The 18,310-nt window shown below is 39.7% G+C and overlaps 3 protein-coding genes across 6 annotated transcripts; 1 reads left to right on the top strand and 2 right to left on the bottom strand.

Annotated features, from left to right (window-relative positions):
* Nucleotides 1-162: 162 nt before the first annotated feature.
* cracr2b (calcium release activated channel regulator 2B) lies at nucleotides 163-10,204 on the bottom strand. 4 transcript variants are annotated; one of them, XM_020078771.2, is made up of 18 exons: nucleotides 10,079-10,204; nucleotides 7,193-7,443; nucleotides 7,007-7,118; nucleotides 6,744-6,891; nucleotides 5,798-5,944; nucleotides 5,598-5,688; nucleotides 5,078-5,173; nucleotides 4,807-4,994; nucleotides 3,968-4,039; nucleotides 3,753-3,807; nucleotides 2,413-2,492; nucleotides 2,200-2,320; nucleotides 1,837-1,963; nucleotides 1,673-1,754; nucleotides 1,292-1,406; nucleotides 895-1,002; nucleotides 730-803; nucleotides 163-409 (listed from the first exon to the last, which is right to left on the bottom strand). In XM_020078771.2, exons 2-18 carry the CDS (start codon nucleotides 7,439-7,441, stop codon nucleotides 325-327), a joined length of 1,950 nt encoding a protein of 649 aa, XP_019934330.2. In that variant the 5' UTR covers nucleotides 7,442-7,443; nucleotides 10,079-10,204; the 3' UTR covers nucleotides 163-324. The 4 variants fall into 4 exon arrangements, 2 of the variants coding, with proteins under 2 accessions (XP_019934330.2, XP_019934329.2); XM_020078770.2 differs by having other exon boundaries at nucleotides 730-806; XR_002202359.2 differs by lacking the exon at nucleotides 163-409 and having other exon boundaries at nucleotides 730-806; nucleotides 1,284-1,406.
* A 1,307-nt stretch (nucleotides 10,205-11,511) lies between these two features.
* On the top strand, nucleotides 11,512-14,651 carry tmem138 (transmembrane protein 138). Its single transcript, XM_020078025.2, has 5 exons — nucleotides 11,512-11,673; nucleotides 12,256-12,763; nucleotides 13,484-13,655; nucleotides 13,801-13,876; nucleotides 13,974-14,651. The coding sequence occupies exons 2-5, from the start codon at nucleotides 12,636-12,638 to the stop codon at nucleotides 14,084-14,086; spliced, it is 489 nt and encodes a 162-aa protein (XP_019933584.2). The 5' UTR covers nucleotides 11,512-11,673; nucleotides 12,256-12,635; the 3' UTR covers nucleotides 14,087-14,651.
* A 298-nt stretch (nucleotides 14,652-14,949) lies between these two features.
* tmem258 (transmembrane protein 258) lies at nucleotides 14,950-18,294 on the bottom strand. The gene is made up of 4 exons (XM_020078052.2): nucleotides 18,154-18,294; nucleotides 17,750-17,859; nucleotides 15,184-15,312; nucleotides 14,950-15,095 (listed from the first exon to the last, which is right to left on the bottom strand). The coding sequence occupies exons 1-3, from the start codon at nucleotides 18,154-18,156 to the stop codon at nucleotides 15,186-15,188; spliced, it is 240 nt and encodes a 79-aa protein (XP_019933611.1). The 5' UTR covers nucleotides 18,157-18,294; the 3' UTR covers nucleotides 14,950-15,095; nucleotides 15,184-15,185.
* Between the last annotated feature and the right edge of the window lie 16 nt (nucleotides 18,295-18,310).

Genomic DNA, 18,310 nt, shown 5'->3' on the forward strand with positions numbered 1-18,310 from the left:
CATGTCTGCCCCCAGCTGGTTTCTCATGCATCAAGCTTTTTACCTCTAAAAACAAATGTTTTGCTTATAAGTTAAAAGTTACGCTCACTTGTTATACTTTTAAGTTATCAGTATACATTAGCCAACTTAAAAGTAATTCTGTTTAAAAAGACAAAAGAGGAGTCATCAAAAAATAATGTTTAATTGGATGGATTATATACACAGCATAAACAAACCTTACACACACTGTTCAGTAAACTTGTTCATAGAAAAATATGTGACCTCAGGACAGGAAGTTTACCACAGCGAACCACTTGTTCACATTTTTAGTCTTTTCTTCTGTGTTTATGTACAGCAGCCTTTTGTAGATGTGTCCTCGCTGAGTAAAAGTGCATCTACATACTGTCGATCATGCCGGGCGACCAATGTCCTAAAATATTTCAAATATAAAAATCATTGTGCAGCACAAACTACAGCGTCGGAGACGAGAAATTCATTTGCACACACAATATTTGAAGACATCACCGGAGGCTCTGAATATTATGATGAGCATTTGTTCAAAGGTTTCTAAAAAATTCAAATCAGATTCAACACGTCTCTATAACAGTTCAAACAAAAAGTGAATTCATTTTAACAATCATGAAGGTAGGATTTATTGTATTGTTCTACATTGTTTTAGTTTGTAAACGAGTGTGGCTACAGCGACACATTCAGTGTAATAATACAATGTACAGGAGAGAAATATCATACCTTGCCAGTTGAGTCATGAGCTCCTCCATGTTATGTCCGGTTTTGGCACTGCACTCGTAAAACAAAGCTTGGTGCTGCTGTAAAAACCAAAAATGTTAAAAAACCCACAAAGTATAATGATGAAAATCACTGAAGAACATTTTTGAATATTCAAATAAACCTCACCTCTGCCAGCCTCTGCCCCTCCCTTGTGGTCACCTCTCTGCTTTGTGTGTCTGCCAGATCTAGCTTGTTCCCAAGTAGCATTAAGACCGCACCTTCACACATCTTGTCCTGTGACAGAGAACAGGTTATACAACTCTTTCTTTATTATTATTTTATCATCAGAATTAAAAACTGAGGTTAACCTACAAAAATAACCTAACGAATAAATAAAAGAAGTACTAAAATGTATTAAACTTAAACTCAACTTAAACTTCCTTTATTTATACTACACTTGGATATCTTCAATGACATTTGTGTTTACTTAGCTTCCTGTTGTACTGTGTTGTGAATAATCTGCACGTTTTCAAATCTTTTGTGTTTTTGCATCCAGCCCTCCATGACACCTCCACCTGTTCACCTTCACAGAGTCCATCCATCCTCTGACCGCTGTGAAGGAGGGGGAGTGAGTTACGTCATACATGGCGAGGACACCGTCAGCCTTCCTGTAGTACTGCTCAGTGATACTGCGAAACCTGAACATGGGATTTCAGTCAAGTGGATTAAGAAACATTAATACACAAAAAGAAAATAAGTGAAGATCTTCAACCACTGAAAAATCGAATTAGTTCTTCCTTGAGTTTAACGCAACATTTGAAGCAAGTTTGAGATATTATGTTTAAAAGAACTGATGGGAAAATGGAAGTGTCAAAGTATGCACAGTCACTGTCTGTCACTGACGCTGAGGCATAAAAAAGACACATGGCTGATAAACATGAGAATAAGCTGTGTCATATCTGACCTCTCCTGTCCTGCAGTGTCCCACAGCTGCAGGGTGATGGTGGTGGAGTCCAGAGTTAAGGTTTTCATCTGGAAATCCAAACCTACAAAACAACAGAGGGTCCTGGTTTCATATCTTTACTGACACACTGAGCAGTGAGTTAATCATTGAGCTGAAACTCTTACCGACTGTAGAACTCGTGTTACTGAGGAAGCGTCCTGTGCAGTAATGCTGGATGAAGGAGCTCTTACCCACAACTGAGTTACCCAAGAATACCACCTTGAAAACTTGCCGAGGACTGACAGTTTTGCTCTAAAATATGGGTAAAAGACCAATTTAATGTAAACATATGTACTTTTTTATGCCATTAAGAAAGAAAGTGTAAGAAAAATGAAAATCTGTGTGTCGTCATCGTGCTGTGCAAACCACAAACGCTTATTATCATTATTATCTTCATCATTACTACCCTCTGTTGCTACAGCTACTATGTCGTACAATTGATAATTTAAGAATAAAATGTTTATTTTCATATGTAATATTTTCCCTACCTGAGTTTGAGTGTGTTCAACATTTCCCCCCCTGACACTACATGACGGCTGGTGTCTCTTGGATATATTTGTCATCTCTGTGTCTTTGTTCTGCTCCAACTCATCAGATGAGCTCAGCTGTCTTCAGGATCCACAAACACACAGAGTTAGTGTCTTACTGAGGCAATATGACTTTTAGTAAATGTAATATCAGATGCAGGTGGTCAAACAAACCTTTTCAGTGGCTTGTCTTGCAGTAAGTAGTTACCTATGACTGACCCTTTCTTCTCCAAAGTCTTTGTGACGTTTGGATTCTTTTTGTGGAAAGTGAGGCAGAAGAAACATAAAACATAACATAAAAGTATTAAGATTTAAATAAAGATTTCTACTGTTACAGATATTTAAAGTCTATGGTCAGCAAACAAAAAACATTCATTAACACCGTGTTCGGGTTATGGTTAGGGTTCAGATACATTTTTATACGTTTAAAAAGTAATGGTTCAATCCTATAGTATTTTTTCTGCTACAAAGCAGTTTATTATAATCATCTGTTGGCAACTGAAAAGTAGAAAACCATCAGTAGTTAATTATAGTATAGGCCCTGTTCAGACCTGGTATTAACATCTGTACTGAGAGATCTAATCTCAAGTGGACAGCTTTAGGTTTGTCTGTTTGCACCCAGTATAAAAATGTGTCTCCTGTGAACACGTGTGATTGGATCTCACTGGGCGTGGTAAGAAACAAAATCTAAAAATATGTTTAACTGCTACGGGTAGGACACGTCAGTAGGTGGTCCTTCAAACGTAGCACATGATGTGTTTGCCTTAACAGAGTGAAAAGAATGCGATTACACGCGCGTCACAGAACAACCGCGATTTTTGTCTAAGTGATCAGATCTCAAGATGTGTTGAAAACGTATTTGGGGCATTCAGACCTGAACACTGATCACTGATTGGACCACTCAGGACAGATGTTACCACCGGGTCTGAACAGGGTCCAAATTAGAAGAGTTTCTTGAATGAATGTTTTGATTCCTTTGTCGGCCCCTTTGGTCAGAAACCAACATGGAAGCTTGAATCCAAAGATTTATGTAATTAACAGCTTTGACAAAACTTCCACTTTAATGTTCCGAAAGAATGTGAATGGGATAAGAGGGAGGATGCTAATAAGTGTGATAAATAAAAGGGCTTTATTGGTTTGGTAAACACTGACCAACTTTTGTTCACCTGCATAAATATTGCAATGTACAGAATCATTAATGATCATTTACACTTATTACACTCTGTCCACAGACAGAACAAATGTCTTTTCAGCAAAAATCCTTCATTTTACTAAACAACATCCACAGAAAAAAAAATTGCTGACATGCACAACTCCCAAACAATGTGAGTGACTTTACCACGAGTTCAGTTAATAACCACTGAGATAAATAATCATTGTCCATAAAGCATGAAGTCTTTCCACGACTTAGCTTAGGGCGGATAAACCTCCTGATGTGTCCACAGCGTACAAAGGTCCTCACTGAGGTAGTAAGTTAAAGGCAGAGCAGGAGGAACAGAGCGTCTGTGACTAACCCTCTTATGAGACTGTTGAGCATCTTTTTCATCTCGTAGCCTTTTGTTCATGTCCCTGACAAAGACAGAGAAAATCAGTTAGAGACATTCTCACACCGACTGATTCATATGTGGAAAACACTGGAAGAACATGAGCTGATTTTCAGGGACAGTTTCAAGTTTCATTTACACATTTCTTGGAGAACTTCATTGAGACAGCAGCAGGTTGGACTCACTTCAACAGTTCCAGTTGTCTTAACAGGCTGTCCTTCTCTTTCTGAATGTTCTTTGACACCTTCATCACATTTCTACAGAAAAACAACCAAAAGAAAATTTCTGTATTTGGGATATTATAAATAAATCTGTTTGAATGATAAAATTACAGCACCCAGCTATTCTAGGTTTTTAAAAAGATTTTTAACTACATGTTTCTGAGCTGTTGTATTTTAGGATGAGTGCCACCAACAGAGTGGGAAATTCAGAAAGTATTAAGAGATGGAAACCACTCTAGTTTTGAGCTATATTTGTCATTAATTAAAATAAAAGACATGTGCCATCCTTCTTTAATTATTACTTCTTTATCATCAGATCATCTCAGTCACAAAAAATGTCTTTCGAGTGATCTTATTTATCTTATTTTCCCCACTTTCGGGAGGTTTTAACTGAAAGGTTATCGATTTTATTAAATCTCACATCATCTATCTGGTCCCGAATCTCAAAAAAACATTCACTGCCCGCAGCAAGTTTGAACCCAAAAGGAGCTCATATGACTCTCATGTGTTTATTGCTGCTTTTATTAAAAAAAGTTTTACAGCAAAGCAGTGACACACTTTCTTTTTCTCAAAAACCTTTATTGAAATAGAGATTTGATAACGAATAGTTTTTTTCATCAAGATCCACGAATTATTCCCTGGAAAAATGGGGTAATTGTTGTGTAATCTTGCAACTTCCTGGATCTGCCCTCTGATCCGTATTCACACTCAAATGTAATGAAATTTTCCCTGACCAATACCACACCCTTCCACCAAGTTTTGTGGAAATCCATCCAGCCGTTTTGGTGTAATCTTGCTCTCACCTCTGTCTGGCCACTTGTTCATGGGCAGCGCTGAGCTGCAGAAGGCTGAGCTGACCCAGAGCGGCCTGCAGCTGCTCTCTGTTGTTCTCCATCTGGTCCTGTAGCTGGATGTTGAGGGTCCGCAGCTGCTGGTTCTGCTCCTTAACGTTCACCTGCTCACAGCTCAGCTGCCGGATTCTGGTCTCCAGCTGAAGTCAAAGATAGGTCCTGTGATTCTCTCATTACACTTTGGCATTATCAGACATAACATTAGGGTCATTTGGATGCCTACCTCTTTCTGTTTGGTCAGTGCGTTGTCCAGTTCCTGTTCTCGCCTCTTCAGCTCCTCTTCAAGTTGCTTCCCTTTTTGCATCAGCCTAATACTGTCCTTGATTTCAAAATAAATTCATTAAATGCTGTGATGACAATCACTCTTATTAAATGGCACAAATGTTGGACTAAGGATGTTTTAATGACTGAAAGTTCAGACGAATGTCAGTTAAAAATGTCTTTGTTACATCGTTTGCACCGATGACCGTCCTTGTCATTGAAACATTATAAAGCAGAGACTAGAAGCAAGCTTCTTTTCTTTTTCTTCTTCTATTGTTGAATTCTGGTTCAACTCCCTGCTATTTGGTCGACAAGTCCAAACTATCCCAAAAAATGTTTTTACACTGCAAATTTACTGAACCATGATCTGTTGGTCTAGATTGTTGTCCAAGGCACCTTTCACACCAGTTATTTCGGTTCATAGTAAACTGAAAAGTCAGAAGGTCCAGATCAAACAACGAAGGTATCGCTCACATCTGTACCTGAGCCTGGTGTTTCTGTCGCTCCTCTCTGAGTTGACTTTCCAGGTCTTCATAAATGGACCGAACAACCTGATCGTGTTCGCTCTCGCGTCTAAACCAGAAAAAGAAAATCAAGGTGTCTTGAATTAATTTTAAAACCACCCACAGTTACATTTGGCAGAGTTGATGTATGTCGAAGACAGAGGTTATGAAGTGTGGACCTGCACAGGGCTTGTTCCAGACTGTCTCTCTCTCTGATGGAGTCCTGTAAATGGGACACTGTGTGGACCAAGACACTCTCCAGGACACTGAGCAGCTCTGGTCTGTCTGTCTGGAGCTCACACCACAGAGAACACAGCTCCTGCTGACTGCCACGCAACAAAACAACAACACACAGCATTTAAAAGACTGAGGATATTCAACCTTAAAAGTCTTACACTGACTTCAAACATCACTTACCTTAAACAAATGTTGTAAAGTTTTATGACCAACTCTTCAGCACTTCGAAGTACTCGAAACTAAACACTAGTTTTACAATTTGAACTATGAGTTCTTTAAAAAAGGAGACTGGATATACACGAGTATCTATGAGAAAACATTTCTGTGTTTTTGACAGTGGTGTACAATGATGAAAACAAACCATGGATGCAATCAACAATTGTTTTCATTATAGTTTCATATTTTGAGTAATTGCTTCATTATCAATTAATCCTTTAATCTATAATGTATTTTTTAAAAAGTGGCAAAAAATGTACATTACAGTTTCTCGAAGTCAAACATAACTCCTTCAAATGTCATGTTTTATCTGATCATCGATCCAGAACTTAACTATCTAGAATAAGGAAAAGCATTCACATTCGTAAAACCTAGAAAAGAGAAATAGGGGAAGTAATTGATAAACGATCAAAACAGTTGCCAATTTAGTTTCTGTTGATCAACTAATAGATTGTCTAAGTGTTGTGGTCCCCTTAAGTACATGGTGTAGTGTTTATTCATCTATCTAATATCTTTTATATATTGACACATCCATTCAACAGTTGACAAACACATATGTGACAGACGGATTCTACATGTGAACAAATGTGATAATCAGTAGTATATAAAGCCGTTTCTGTGGTTTGTAGAAAGATATGATCACCCTGTGATAAAACAGTGGTTTCATCTTACTCTTTAAAAAGTTTGTCAGCACCCAACTCCATCAGCATGTTTACAAATCTGATTGCGGCAGCGTCCTGGGACCAGTCTACCTGGTCCGTATCCTCCTCTGCTTTGTCTCGGCTCAACTCAGTCGTGTCCTCGAGTCCCACCAACTCACCTGAACCGCAGAGTGAGGAATAGCACAGAAGAATTAGTTAATACTGTATGAGAAGTGTTTTTGTCCATGTTACAGTGAACTGTGGCACCAAATCACTCAAAAACACTACACTCACCAAGTCCTGTGTTAAACTCCACAGGAGTGAGGAATCCAATGCTCTCTCGGTCCAGACTCTCAAACACGGTCTCCAGCTGTTCAGGCGACAGCGGCAGCTCTCTCTCTAGCCTCTGACCAGAAGATGGAAAGTTCAAGTCTCTATAATCAGCCTCAACGTTCTTATTCTGCGACACTAGACGCTCACCTGCATGTCCCGCTTTGTGATGAAGCCTTTCCCCTCTTTGTCACACAGCAGAAACAGCTCCTTGGCCTTGCCCATGGTCTCTGTCTGCGGACTTCCCGCTGCTGCCGGTCTGGGTGAAGCCAGTGGGCTGTTTCCAAAACCATGCCTGGGGCTCCCACCGGAAAAGCCCCGTGGTCTGGGGCTCACTGGCACAGCCTCGCCACAGCCCTGACCCACCAGCACTTCACCATCATTCAGCCACTGAGACATGACTGTACAGAGGAACATGGTTATGGATGAGGAGTTGGTGTATGTCCATCATTCAATCGACTATTTTCAGGTACTAGGGTGGTATGTGAATGGCACTCATAGATATCAGTTCCATATACATGCAGGATTCTTGTCATCAAGATACAATTAATGATTCCTTGGGGAAACAGTGTAAAACGTAAAAAAACGTTCTACCTTGCAATGTTAAAGAAAGAGAAAAAAATTCTGCCCCCTGATCTGGATTCACACCAATAATATCCTTACACCTACCTACTCTGTATCCTTACACCAAGTTGTTATGGTAAACTGTCCTGTAGTTTTTGTGCAATGCTGCAAACTAACAAACTAACACAAATGAAAACATAACCTCCTTGGTGCAGAGAATGAAAACAACTTTGCCCAGGTGAGCATTGTCTCAATCTTTCAGCAGCATTACAAGTATTTATCACTTGAATTTGTCTATTTGAAGCATAATCTTTGCATAATTTGAATTTAAAGACACTTTGGCTCTTCTCTGTTAGTGTTCTTAAATATTGGGAGAAACTGGCCCTACAGGTCCTCCCTTGTCAAACACCAGGTGAAGAACAAACTCAGCTGTGACTGTGCACATTATCTACAGCTGCTGTGACCAGTTCTTCACTCTATGAGACTTTATTCTTGTTTAAAGAAAAAAAAAACGATGGAAATGAACATGTTTTTATATAAAAAATGTCGACATATGCAAGGGACACCATTTGTGACAACGACACTTGTCTTCAGACACTGGAGTTGGTTGTCCTCACTTTTTATTCAGATGAGGAAGATATTAATAAAAGCTTTGCAGCCAGAAGGGTCCGTGACTGTGCACCAGGATGTGTAGAGCACAAAAGAACAGGATGGTGTCATGTGAGAAGAGTTACTGTGTACTTGAAGGGGAGGGTGGATGGCTGCGGGAGCGAGGAGATGCAAATGAACGTTTGCATTTGTTTGCATTGTCAGAATTACCAACAATTACACACAAATGTTGCTCTCAGTAGCCATGATGCTAAAAAAACACTGATTTGTGACAAATGCACGCGTCATACACAATCAGTCTTCAGGTTAAATGGCATTTCTGTAGCTGCAAAGAAACTCCTCAGCATCGAGGGGGTCCTCTCTCAGAGGCTGCCATGTTTTTTACATTAGTCCAGACTGGACAAACTAAACACCTTTTGAGATTTTATGAGAACTGGCTGCCACTGGTTCTTTTTCTTGTTTGGAAGGAGAGGGTGAGGTGAGGGGTGTTCAGCTGCAACATGCAAATTCACCACTATATATCACTACATTCTACACACTGTACCTTTAATTTAAACAGAGTTTCCAAATCAATGCATCAGACCTGGGGCCACTGAGCCTTCATTTACAGCCCTCTCCCTCTGAAATGCTCTCCCTAAACAAATAAGACCTTTCACATGTCAAAAGTAAATTAAAAACCCACCTCTTCACAACTGCTGTTCATGTGTGATCATGTGCTGTATTTTATATTGCTAGTGATTTAGATTGTTATGTTTTAAACAGAGCTGTATAGTTACTGTCCACACCAAAACTCTCTGCTTACCCCTGCAATCATCTCATATTTTATTTTAGTCATGTCCCTATGTACCTTATTTAAATGCTAATAACTACTGCAATTTTGCAAACTTGTCTCTGATCGACATTTTGTAATCTCTTGCGTATTCGTTTATACATAACTTTTATCACATTCTATTTTGAGCTATTTGAAGTCTTCGTATCTATTTTATTGCTACCTGTCTCTGTGTGCAATACACAATCATTTATCAATTTTGGATCAATAGAGTACATATTTATCTATCTATCCATGTAACATATTCTGGAGCATTGTTAAAACGTTATAAAATAAAGAAAGGAGTATTTTTGATCATTATCTTTGCAGCATAGTGGGATAAAGTAGAAAGTGAACTGTGCCTCAGTATTAAATGAACAGCCAGCCCCTCTCTATATATCCAGTCCTGCCATCTGTCAAGGCATAAAAACCTAAAATGAAAAGTGTGTGCTGATAGTGAAGCATCTTGCTGGTGATTCGTGGAGCCTCCAAAACTTCCTCATGGCGTAAAGATATGCGGGATTTCCCGGTGTTAGTCTTGTGAAAACATTACACGTTAAGGATTTTGTGTGTCAAGACGAGACACCAAATAAACAAGCAGACACGCAAAGGTCAAATAAACGCAAACACACCTCAGTCACGCAATATTCAGCGGCAAGGACACGAGGAAAGTGACTTTACGACATGTCGTGGGCAACAAAGCTGTCAGTCAAGCTGTCAGTGATAAATAACGCCAGTCTCCACACATGCTACATTCAAACACAGTCTTCACTGTACAACAGAAACACGGGCAGTGGCTGTGAGATGAGATCCTCAAACGCACCACGGTGTTCCACGATGTCTCCAATGTGTTAATACGACGACATGAAGCTGCTCGGAACATAACGAGAGAATTCAATATTAACGGAGGAGAAGCCCTCACACAGCCGCTTGTTACACGGCCTGACACTGAGCTCAGAGTGAACACAGACTGCAGTTGTGTCTCCGCGGATCGGACTGAGTCGCATTAAGATGTCTGTGTGAGTTGAGAGGAGTTTGTGGAGGCTTGAACTCACCGTGAGCTGCTGCAGGTGTCCCAACACCGCGGTCCTCTCAGCCACTACAGCGAGTACCGGCCACAGCCGCCGGGTGGCAGTAGCGACCCCGTGCTGCTGACATGTACCGTAATGATCGGTGTAGCTCGCTCGCACTCTTCCACCTCTTCAGAGGCAGACTGGGCCCCTGTTGACCTGCAGCCACTGTACATGAAAGTTGTATTAGTCCCCAGACACACAGAAACCAAGAAATGACACCTTTTGGTTATTTTAATCAATCAGTGATCATCTTATATGCTTCTTCTTTATTCTGTTTATTGGCGAGTGGCAACCGAAGCTTGCATTACCGCTGTTCCACTGTGCTGGTGCATTGCTCCTGGAGGTACTGCAATACCAGGTCGATGCACAGAGAGGATGAAGCCAGCCCATAATCCATCTCTGTGTTCAAAAAACCTTCTTCAACTTCCTGTCTCCAATCCAGCTGTATCATCATTTTATATATTGCATTTACACTTTATGGATTCTGTTTACTTTGCATTGGCTTTTACTCATTAATTTGCTTGTTGTCCGTTTTTGTTGTCTTGTTTTATTTGTCCTCTTTTTGAAGTACTTTTTAAATGCTTTTTGAAAAGTGTTATATAAATAAAGTTACTATCAGAATTTAATGTAATATCTATTATATTTTCTGTATATTTCATTGTGTTTATATTGCATGTTTACTGATGAATTACAGTACCTTTACTGATGTTTCTTATTTTTCATATCTCTGTTGTTGCTATAAGGTGGCAAATTTCCCCATAGTGGATCTAATGAAGGATTATCAAGTCTCGTCTTAAAATAAATTGGCAGCAGGCAACATGCATTTCCCCTTTTTAAAATGAATTTAATTGATCATTCAACATTAAATTACACAGGTTAATCCAATGATTAATCTCCTTTTTCTGTAAACACATGTTACAGAGGACAGGAAATCAACATTTCATAAACCAAATCCAAATATTTAACACATGCACTTTATAATTATAAACTGCAGATAAGAGGCATGGGCAAAATGGCAAAAGGATATGAGCAAGCTGTAGGCTGACAATATATACATTTAATTAAAAAAAATAAAGACAAGTCAAACCTTAACTTGCAAACAACAAATAGTAGACAAGAAAAAAAATGAGAGCTAGGATTGAAATGTCAATTTGAAAAGTTGAGTTCAATCTGGGGAACCAAAGAAAACCTGGGCAGTTCTATGTTTAGTCTAATTGGTAATGAGGTTTTCTTTTCTCCTCCAAATGTTTATTAGCTATTACATTTTCCCATAACAGCTACTTTCTTTAACATTTAGAAAAATAATATGCAACCTATACATCTTCAACATATAACGTACATTCTAAGCTTGGGGCTACATTTTGAGGAATATCTAGAGAACCCATACATTGGCTATTACGGTAATATCACGAAGACGCGTTACCATGGAACTTGCGGAAATACGTTGCGCCTGAGAGGCAGCGGTGGATGCTCAGAGAAAACTGCGCGGTTTGTTTGTCGTAAAAGAAGAAACACGAACAGTTTACGGATCCTGTTTGTCTCCACGTGACTTGTTTTCTCCCTTGCGCGTGTTTCTGGTGAGTAAAGGTGATTTAAGTCGTATTCCTGGAGCATGTTTACGCAACGGGACGCAGTCAAACAGCGTTGTTGTGGTTAACGTAGAAAACGTGTGAGGGGAGAAACTCGAAGTTAAAACCAGATCTGTGCCTCCGCCTTTGTTGAGTTCACTGTACATGAGTTATATGTTACTAACACTAACAGTCCGAACTAACTATCAGCCGTCTTCTAGTTTATCTGCAGCCAGGAGTAAATAGCGACAGGCCAGTAGAAGAGACGTTGCGTAAAAACGAGAGTTTTAGCGTCACGCAATAACAACTGGAGGAGTCCACACAGGACAAATTAATCCTTAATCCCAGCCATGACCTTCCCACGCCTGCTGCCTGTGTAACATGGTTACGTTTACCGCTCATTTATCCGTCTGAGACAGACGTTACATCAGCCCCTCACCCACACCCACACACACACACACACACAATGGAGAAGCCAGAGCTGCAAGTGAACACAACATAGCAGCAAGGAATGGTGTAGATACAGATGTAGCCATGTTTCTTTTGCAATCTCACGATGTAACCACAGTGTCTCTTTTCTTCCTGCTGCAGATGAGGAGACTTTCCACAGCCAAGATGTTGACATGCAACAGCTGAAGAGGTCAAACCCAGTTAATGTGACGCCCAGGACTTCCTGCATCTTTTATCCCTGAGGAACACAAACAGCATGTTTCTCAACAGAGGACCTTCCTGGAGTATATAACACATAAAGCAAGAGAGTGTTTATGGAAAAGCACACCACTCTCTGACTATGTGAATGGACAAGTTGTTGCTCAGTGGTGTGCGTCTGCTTCTGGACCTCTGCAGTGTTTTCATACCAAAGTATGAAGAGTTGTCCGACATCAAGTTCCTGTGTTTGGGATCTGTGAAGAGAGGGAAGGAGGAGGAGAGACGGGGAAGCCTGGAGGTTTTCCAGGCTCAGGCTCCTGAAGATGCTGCAGACTGGTAACTACTCACTGGTGCTGCTGATCCAGCTCTCGCTGTTGGCCTATGACCTCTTCGTCAACTCCTTCAGTGAACTTCTGAGGGGAGAGCCTGTCATCCAGCTCGTGCTGTTCATGTGAGTCAGCTGCATGTTCAAAACATCAGTTCATTTATCAGTGTGTCAACGAAGTAGATTCCAGGGAATTCATTATTTAAATCAGTTATTCATCAATTAAATACACTATAGTTTGCTTACATCTTCAGGTGGTACATTTTTCTTTGCATCATATTATCACAATGTTTTTTTAAATGCATTTCTATTGGTGTTTTAAAGTTATTTTTATTGATATACAAAAATTGACCAAGGAATTGATAACAATCCAATAAATTATAATATGATGGAAGTTGTGGCTTTAATCTCCTGATTTAGCCCACAACTAAATACAGAATGCAATGGTTTGTTTTTATTGAGCTAATCTGTACATTTACTGAGATTTACATTGTTCACATATTACAGGCAGTTTTACATAACTTAAAGAAAGTCTTAACACTTTCTATTTTAAGAGTTTACAAGAACCGCCATGTCTATTGTCATCCTTGAGTATGTGTATTCATCAAAGCTATTGAGTCAGTACAACTTAATTCAGAAGCTTCTTCTGTCAGTAGCCATGTCATTTAGCATGACATTTATTAAACTTTCCTTGATTTGAAAGAAAACACATCCAATTATTTCGAGTGAGTAGTCTGAACTCATGCAGGACCCAGAAAAATCACACTTGCACTTCATCTTTCTCTCTGACATGGTCACGTGTATGTTGTGCACCATATTTAATATAAACTGTTCAATGTCTTGCAGAATCCAGGACATTGCCATCTTATTCAACGTGATCATCATCCTGTTGATGATGTTCAACACCTACGTGTTCCAGGTCGGCCTGGTGTCTCTGCTGCTGGAGAGGTTCAGGGCTCTGCTGATCTTCTCCACTCTTTACCTGACCCTCAGCATCTGCTTCCACTGCTGGGTGTTGGTACGCTCCATCACACCAGCACTAAAACTCTTTAACACTATTCTGAGTGAAATAGCACTGAAATTGATGCTATAAAATATTGACTGTCCTATATCAGAGTAACTGTGAAGTTTACTGAATCTGATTAGAATTTATTTTCTTCTAGAATCTTAGATGGCTCAACTCTAACCGCTTTGTTTGGACTGATGGTCTTGAAGCTCTTTTTGTTTTCCAGAGAACAGGTATTTGGTTGATTTAATTCATTCAAACATTCTCCATTACAGCTAATCAGTTTTCTGTCCTTAATCATTGAGTATGTGTCTGTCTCTCTGTTATCAGCGGCAGTGTTGTATTACTACTTATACAAACGCACAGCAGAGTACATGGGAGACCCCCGGCTGTACGAGGACTCTCTCTGGCTACGTGACGCCTTCGCCAGAGCCCGTCAATGACAAAGGGACAGACTATAGACGTTGTAACACTGAGCATCGCCATGTGCTACACTGCATTTTGGACTATTTTCCTTCTATATTTGACACTTGGACAGCCTGACACTACTTAACAAAGCAATTTGGCTGATGTTGAATTTTACAGGTTAAGAGGATGAAGCAAAGTCTAACAGTTTGAGTTAATTGGTTCTTCGTAGCCAAGCAGGCAGACCATGGCAAATGCAGCGTTGTATTAATCTGGATTGAGTGTGATAATCTATGTGGCCTTTGCAAATCAATTAGAGTTGTAGACAGTGTAACACATTGAAAGAATTGTCTCTGTTCAGAAATAGTATCTGTATTAAACTATAGTTATATGTAGAACTACATGCAATCATAGTTCTGATGGAAAGGCTGTATTCCACTGCAAAGGAAGAAACAAGGTGGTTTATTTTGCCTTTTTTTTAAGACTAGTTTGTTCTGTTTACATGATAAATAAGCCAATTTCCATAATGGGAAACCTGCCATCTTTGAGTGGGGACCATTTGAATTGTGTTCCCGCTGTTTTTAATAAATAATCCTTCTGTAATCCTGGTGTAATCCTTCATCTCTAAGGTGGTCAGTATTATCCTGGAGACAAGGTGAGACTGTTCTATTTTTAACGCAAAGATAAATCAGGGATTGAGGTTTTAGGCTCTACTAGTGAAACACTGTAAATAGTCTTTAGTGGGTCAAAATACCCGTCTATTCCCAAGAACTCAGCAGGTTCAGTTGCAGTGCACTTTGGGTTTGGTCTTTGTGAAACTGTTCAACATTTAAGACACTAAGAGCTTAGAATGATCGCAAACATTGCAGCTGTTGGGCTTAAGAAAGACAGGCACAAAAAGTTGTACAAATCCCCTTTACTTGTGAAAACAAAACCAGACTCCATATGACCCCAAAATATCATCAGTGCAGTCCAATTGAATCCAGATTCAGCTCGTGATGCCTGTAGTTCCACTGGAATGTGTCATATTATAAAGCCAGTCAAAATCTAGGAAAAGAATAGGGAGTGCAGTTAATAACAACAACACTTATAGTGATTAAAAATAAAAATCATTGGACGTAATATTTGAATTTACCTTCATACGTAGATGCCAACCCAGAGTAACAAGAACAAGACACCGAAGCCCATGAAAAGTGAAGCAACGAGGGAGATCAGCAGCTCTTTGTAGACGTCCCTGGTGTATTTAGTTGAAGTCACCTCATAGCTGATGAAAAGTTAAGGGAAGCTCAAACAAGTTATATGCTCTACTCCTTCAGCAGGATACCTTATACACTTGTCTGCAGTGGTATTACAGTATAATGTGTATACTGTCATCCTGTATTATTTAATGACATTTACGTGACTCAGTATTGAAAAGGGCACACTGACAATGCAGATGAAAAATTTGCATTTTGTTAATCCATAATAGAAAAAGACAATTTTAAAGTTTTACTAATATAATCAATGTAAACAAGCCATTTAAGGCATAAAAAATATTACTGAACTTTATTTTGTTTTGGTTCTAATCACAGATTGAACACTGTTGAAAACTCTGCTTTACATTTTGATCATGGTGCTGCAACATGGTCAAATACCACAATACCACATCATGTCACATTTGATTCAGAAATACTTTGTAGCTTTTTTATGCATGAAATGAGTTACGATTTCTCCCAGCGTTTAGCCATAATGAGCCCTTATGTTTGGCGATATAACCAAAAGTGAATGCACGCAAAATGTCTTATTGCAAAGGAAACTTGCAAAGACATTCTTCTGACAAGTTCCATTCCTTAAAGCAGAAAGACGGTTTGCAAACTGTCATGTGTGGATGTTCACAACTGACAGCTTGTGCAACAATTTGATCACCTGTTTTGTCTTTCTGACTAAGTTTGATGAACCTGGGATTTGTTTAAAATATCTGCTTGTTTTTCTTGTCCCACTGTACTCTTTTTACAACTGTCTCAATGTTCCTGGCATCCTCAGCGAGTACAATGTAATTAATATTGTTATTGTAGAGGCTCATGTTCAGTGGTCTAAAAATTATGGTTAAAAAAATCACAAGATCGGCGTTGCCAAAACCACAAATATCTAAAGGTAGCAGTACTGCAGGAAACAAAGTATAAACCTGTGGAACCTAAACTAAACTTTTGTATTAAAAAGGTGCGGTCCACACTTTACAGTTTTCCACTAAAATGGCCTAAAATATGAAAATAAGCACCAGTTGTAATAAACCCAAGTTATCCTTTAGGTTTTCTCAAATTAGTGGAAACCAGTGGGTGTTTGGAAGTTTTTAACTAACATTAACATCTAAAATTTTATGGTTTGAGAACTTGAGCCATTGGCAGCGGTGGGAAATCCGTGAAATGACCATTCCGACAGGTTTGGACAACAGTGATGTGAAGTGGAGCTGCAACGCTATCAAATGAACTGATGAAAATGTATCAGCGATTTTCATAACTGACAGATTGTGTCTGTAATTTTTTCAAGCAAACCTTCCAAATGTTCTCTAATTTCAGCTTCTCCGATGTAAAGACATGCTGCTGTCCTCTGTTCTATTATGGTTGGACAGAACATGACAGTTTCCCGCTATTCTTAGATAATACACAAAGCAGTTATGCAAACATTTGAAAGGTAACCGACACATTCATCTATAGTGAAATGAATAGTCAGTAGAAGCTAGGGCTGAACGATGCTGCCAAAAATGATATCAAAATAAAAATATGACATGAGTCAGTATCAATAATTATTATGATAAATGTCACAATATCTTTTTTTTTTTGGTGTAAAGTCGGACTCTGCTCCTGAGTGAAGGTTGTGGTTTCAAACTCTTGTTCCTTCTTACTGTGCTTGCACTATGAATATACAATATGTCAATATATGTTAGAACTGTTATATTACCATTGATGAATATTATTTGAATGCTCAGCTCTAGTTGCAGCAATAATGTAAAGCAATGGTATCAGTGCTTTTGCTAATACATGACCCTTCGAGGGATACCTAAAAATCTAAATTCACTCATTATCTACTCACCAATATGCTGATGGAGGGGTGGATGAAGTGCTTGGGTCCACAGTCTCTGGGGTAAACAGTGTTGCAGCCAAATCCAATACAACTGAAGTGAATAGCGACCACTTCTTCAAACGTAAAAAAAAACCTTTTGAATTTAACTTGAAACAGTCATTTGCACTGTTAGCTTCCGAGCAGTCACAGTAGCAGCAGTAGCTAGGAGGATATCAGAGAACATTCAGGCTCAAAACATGATGTAAACGATGCTGTTTTGAGTACAATTTAAATGTCTGGGCTTCCGTCACTTGGACGACACCACAGGAGCAGTATGGAGGCTTTTATGTCTTCTTCTGTTTTTTAAAGTTTAAGAAAAATCAATCCTGGGATGCTTCAATTCAGTTGGATTTGGCTGCAACACTGTTTCCCCCTGAAACTCCAAAAGCGTTTAGTGGACTCAAACACTTCACCCACCCCACCTTCAGCATACTGGTGAGTGGGTGGTGAGTGAATTTTCATTTTCGGGTGAACTATCCCTTCAAGTAACTCAGGTACTTGTGTCTACCTGCAGGTTATTATTGATGCGATAATCTGTGGTATGACTCCTGATGTAATAACCCCACGCACAGTGTGGTGTGGAGGGAGAAGCGGAAGGATACACGAAGAACCAGGCGGTGAAGAACATGCCGATGGCCAGCAGCACCACAGTGAGGTGGGGGAACACAGCCGGGTTCACCGGGCTGGTGTATCTGGTCATGGCCTCGAGTTCCTGCAGAGAGAGAGAGAGGAGGAACAGGCCTGTTAGAGAGAAAACACCACAACAAGCAGCCTCCGCAGACAGAGTCCACAGTGTGCAGCCTCCGATCACTGCTGGAGAACTGACTGCTTCAGTTTTAATGGAGAGGCCGAAGCGATGTGAAACGATCCCCACAACTCTGCTTCACACAGGCAGCGCCATGTTTTAGTCACGAGATTAAAACCATACATCTCTGTACGATACAAACATATTTATATATATACATAGTGTATATCATAGAAACAACATCAACCAGATCAGTCTCACCATTCTGTGGTAGAGTCGAGCTCCGGTATCAACGATTCAGGCTGAGAAGGACACGTACTGATTATCTCTTCCGGGTGTCGTCATGACGTAGCGGGGTTACGTGACTGTTTGGGTCTTTATTACCCTCGGTTTGGTCTGTCAGGCTTCTGCTCCGCAC

This window comes from Paralichthys olivaceus, chromosome 7 (assembly GCF_024713975.1).
Source record: "Paralichthys olivaceus isolate ysfri-2021 chromosome 7, ASM2471397v2, whole genome shotgun sequence".
Taxonomy (NCBI): domain Eukaryota; kingdom Metazoa; phylum Chordata; class Actinopteri; order Pleuronectiformes; family Paralichthyidae; genus Paralichthys; species Paralichthys olivaceus.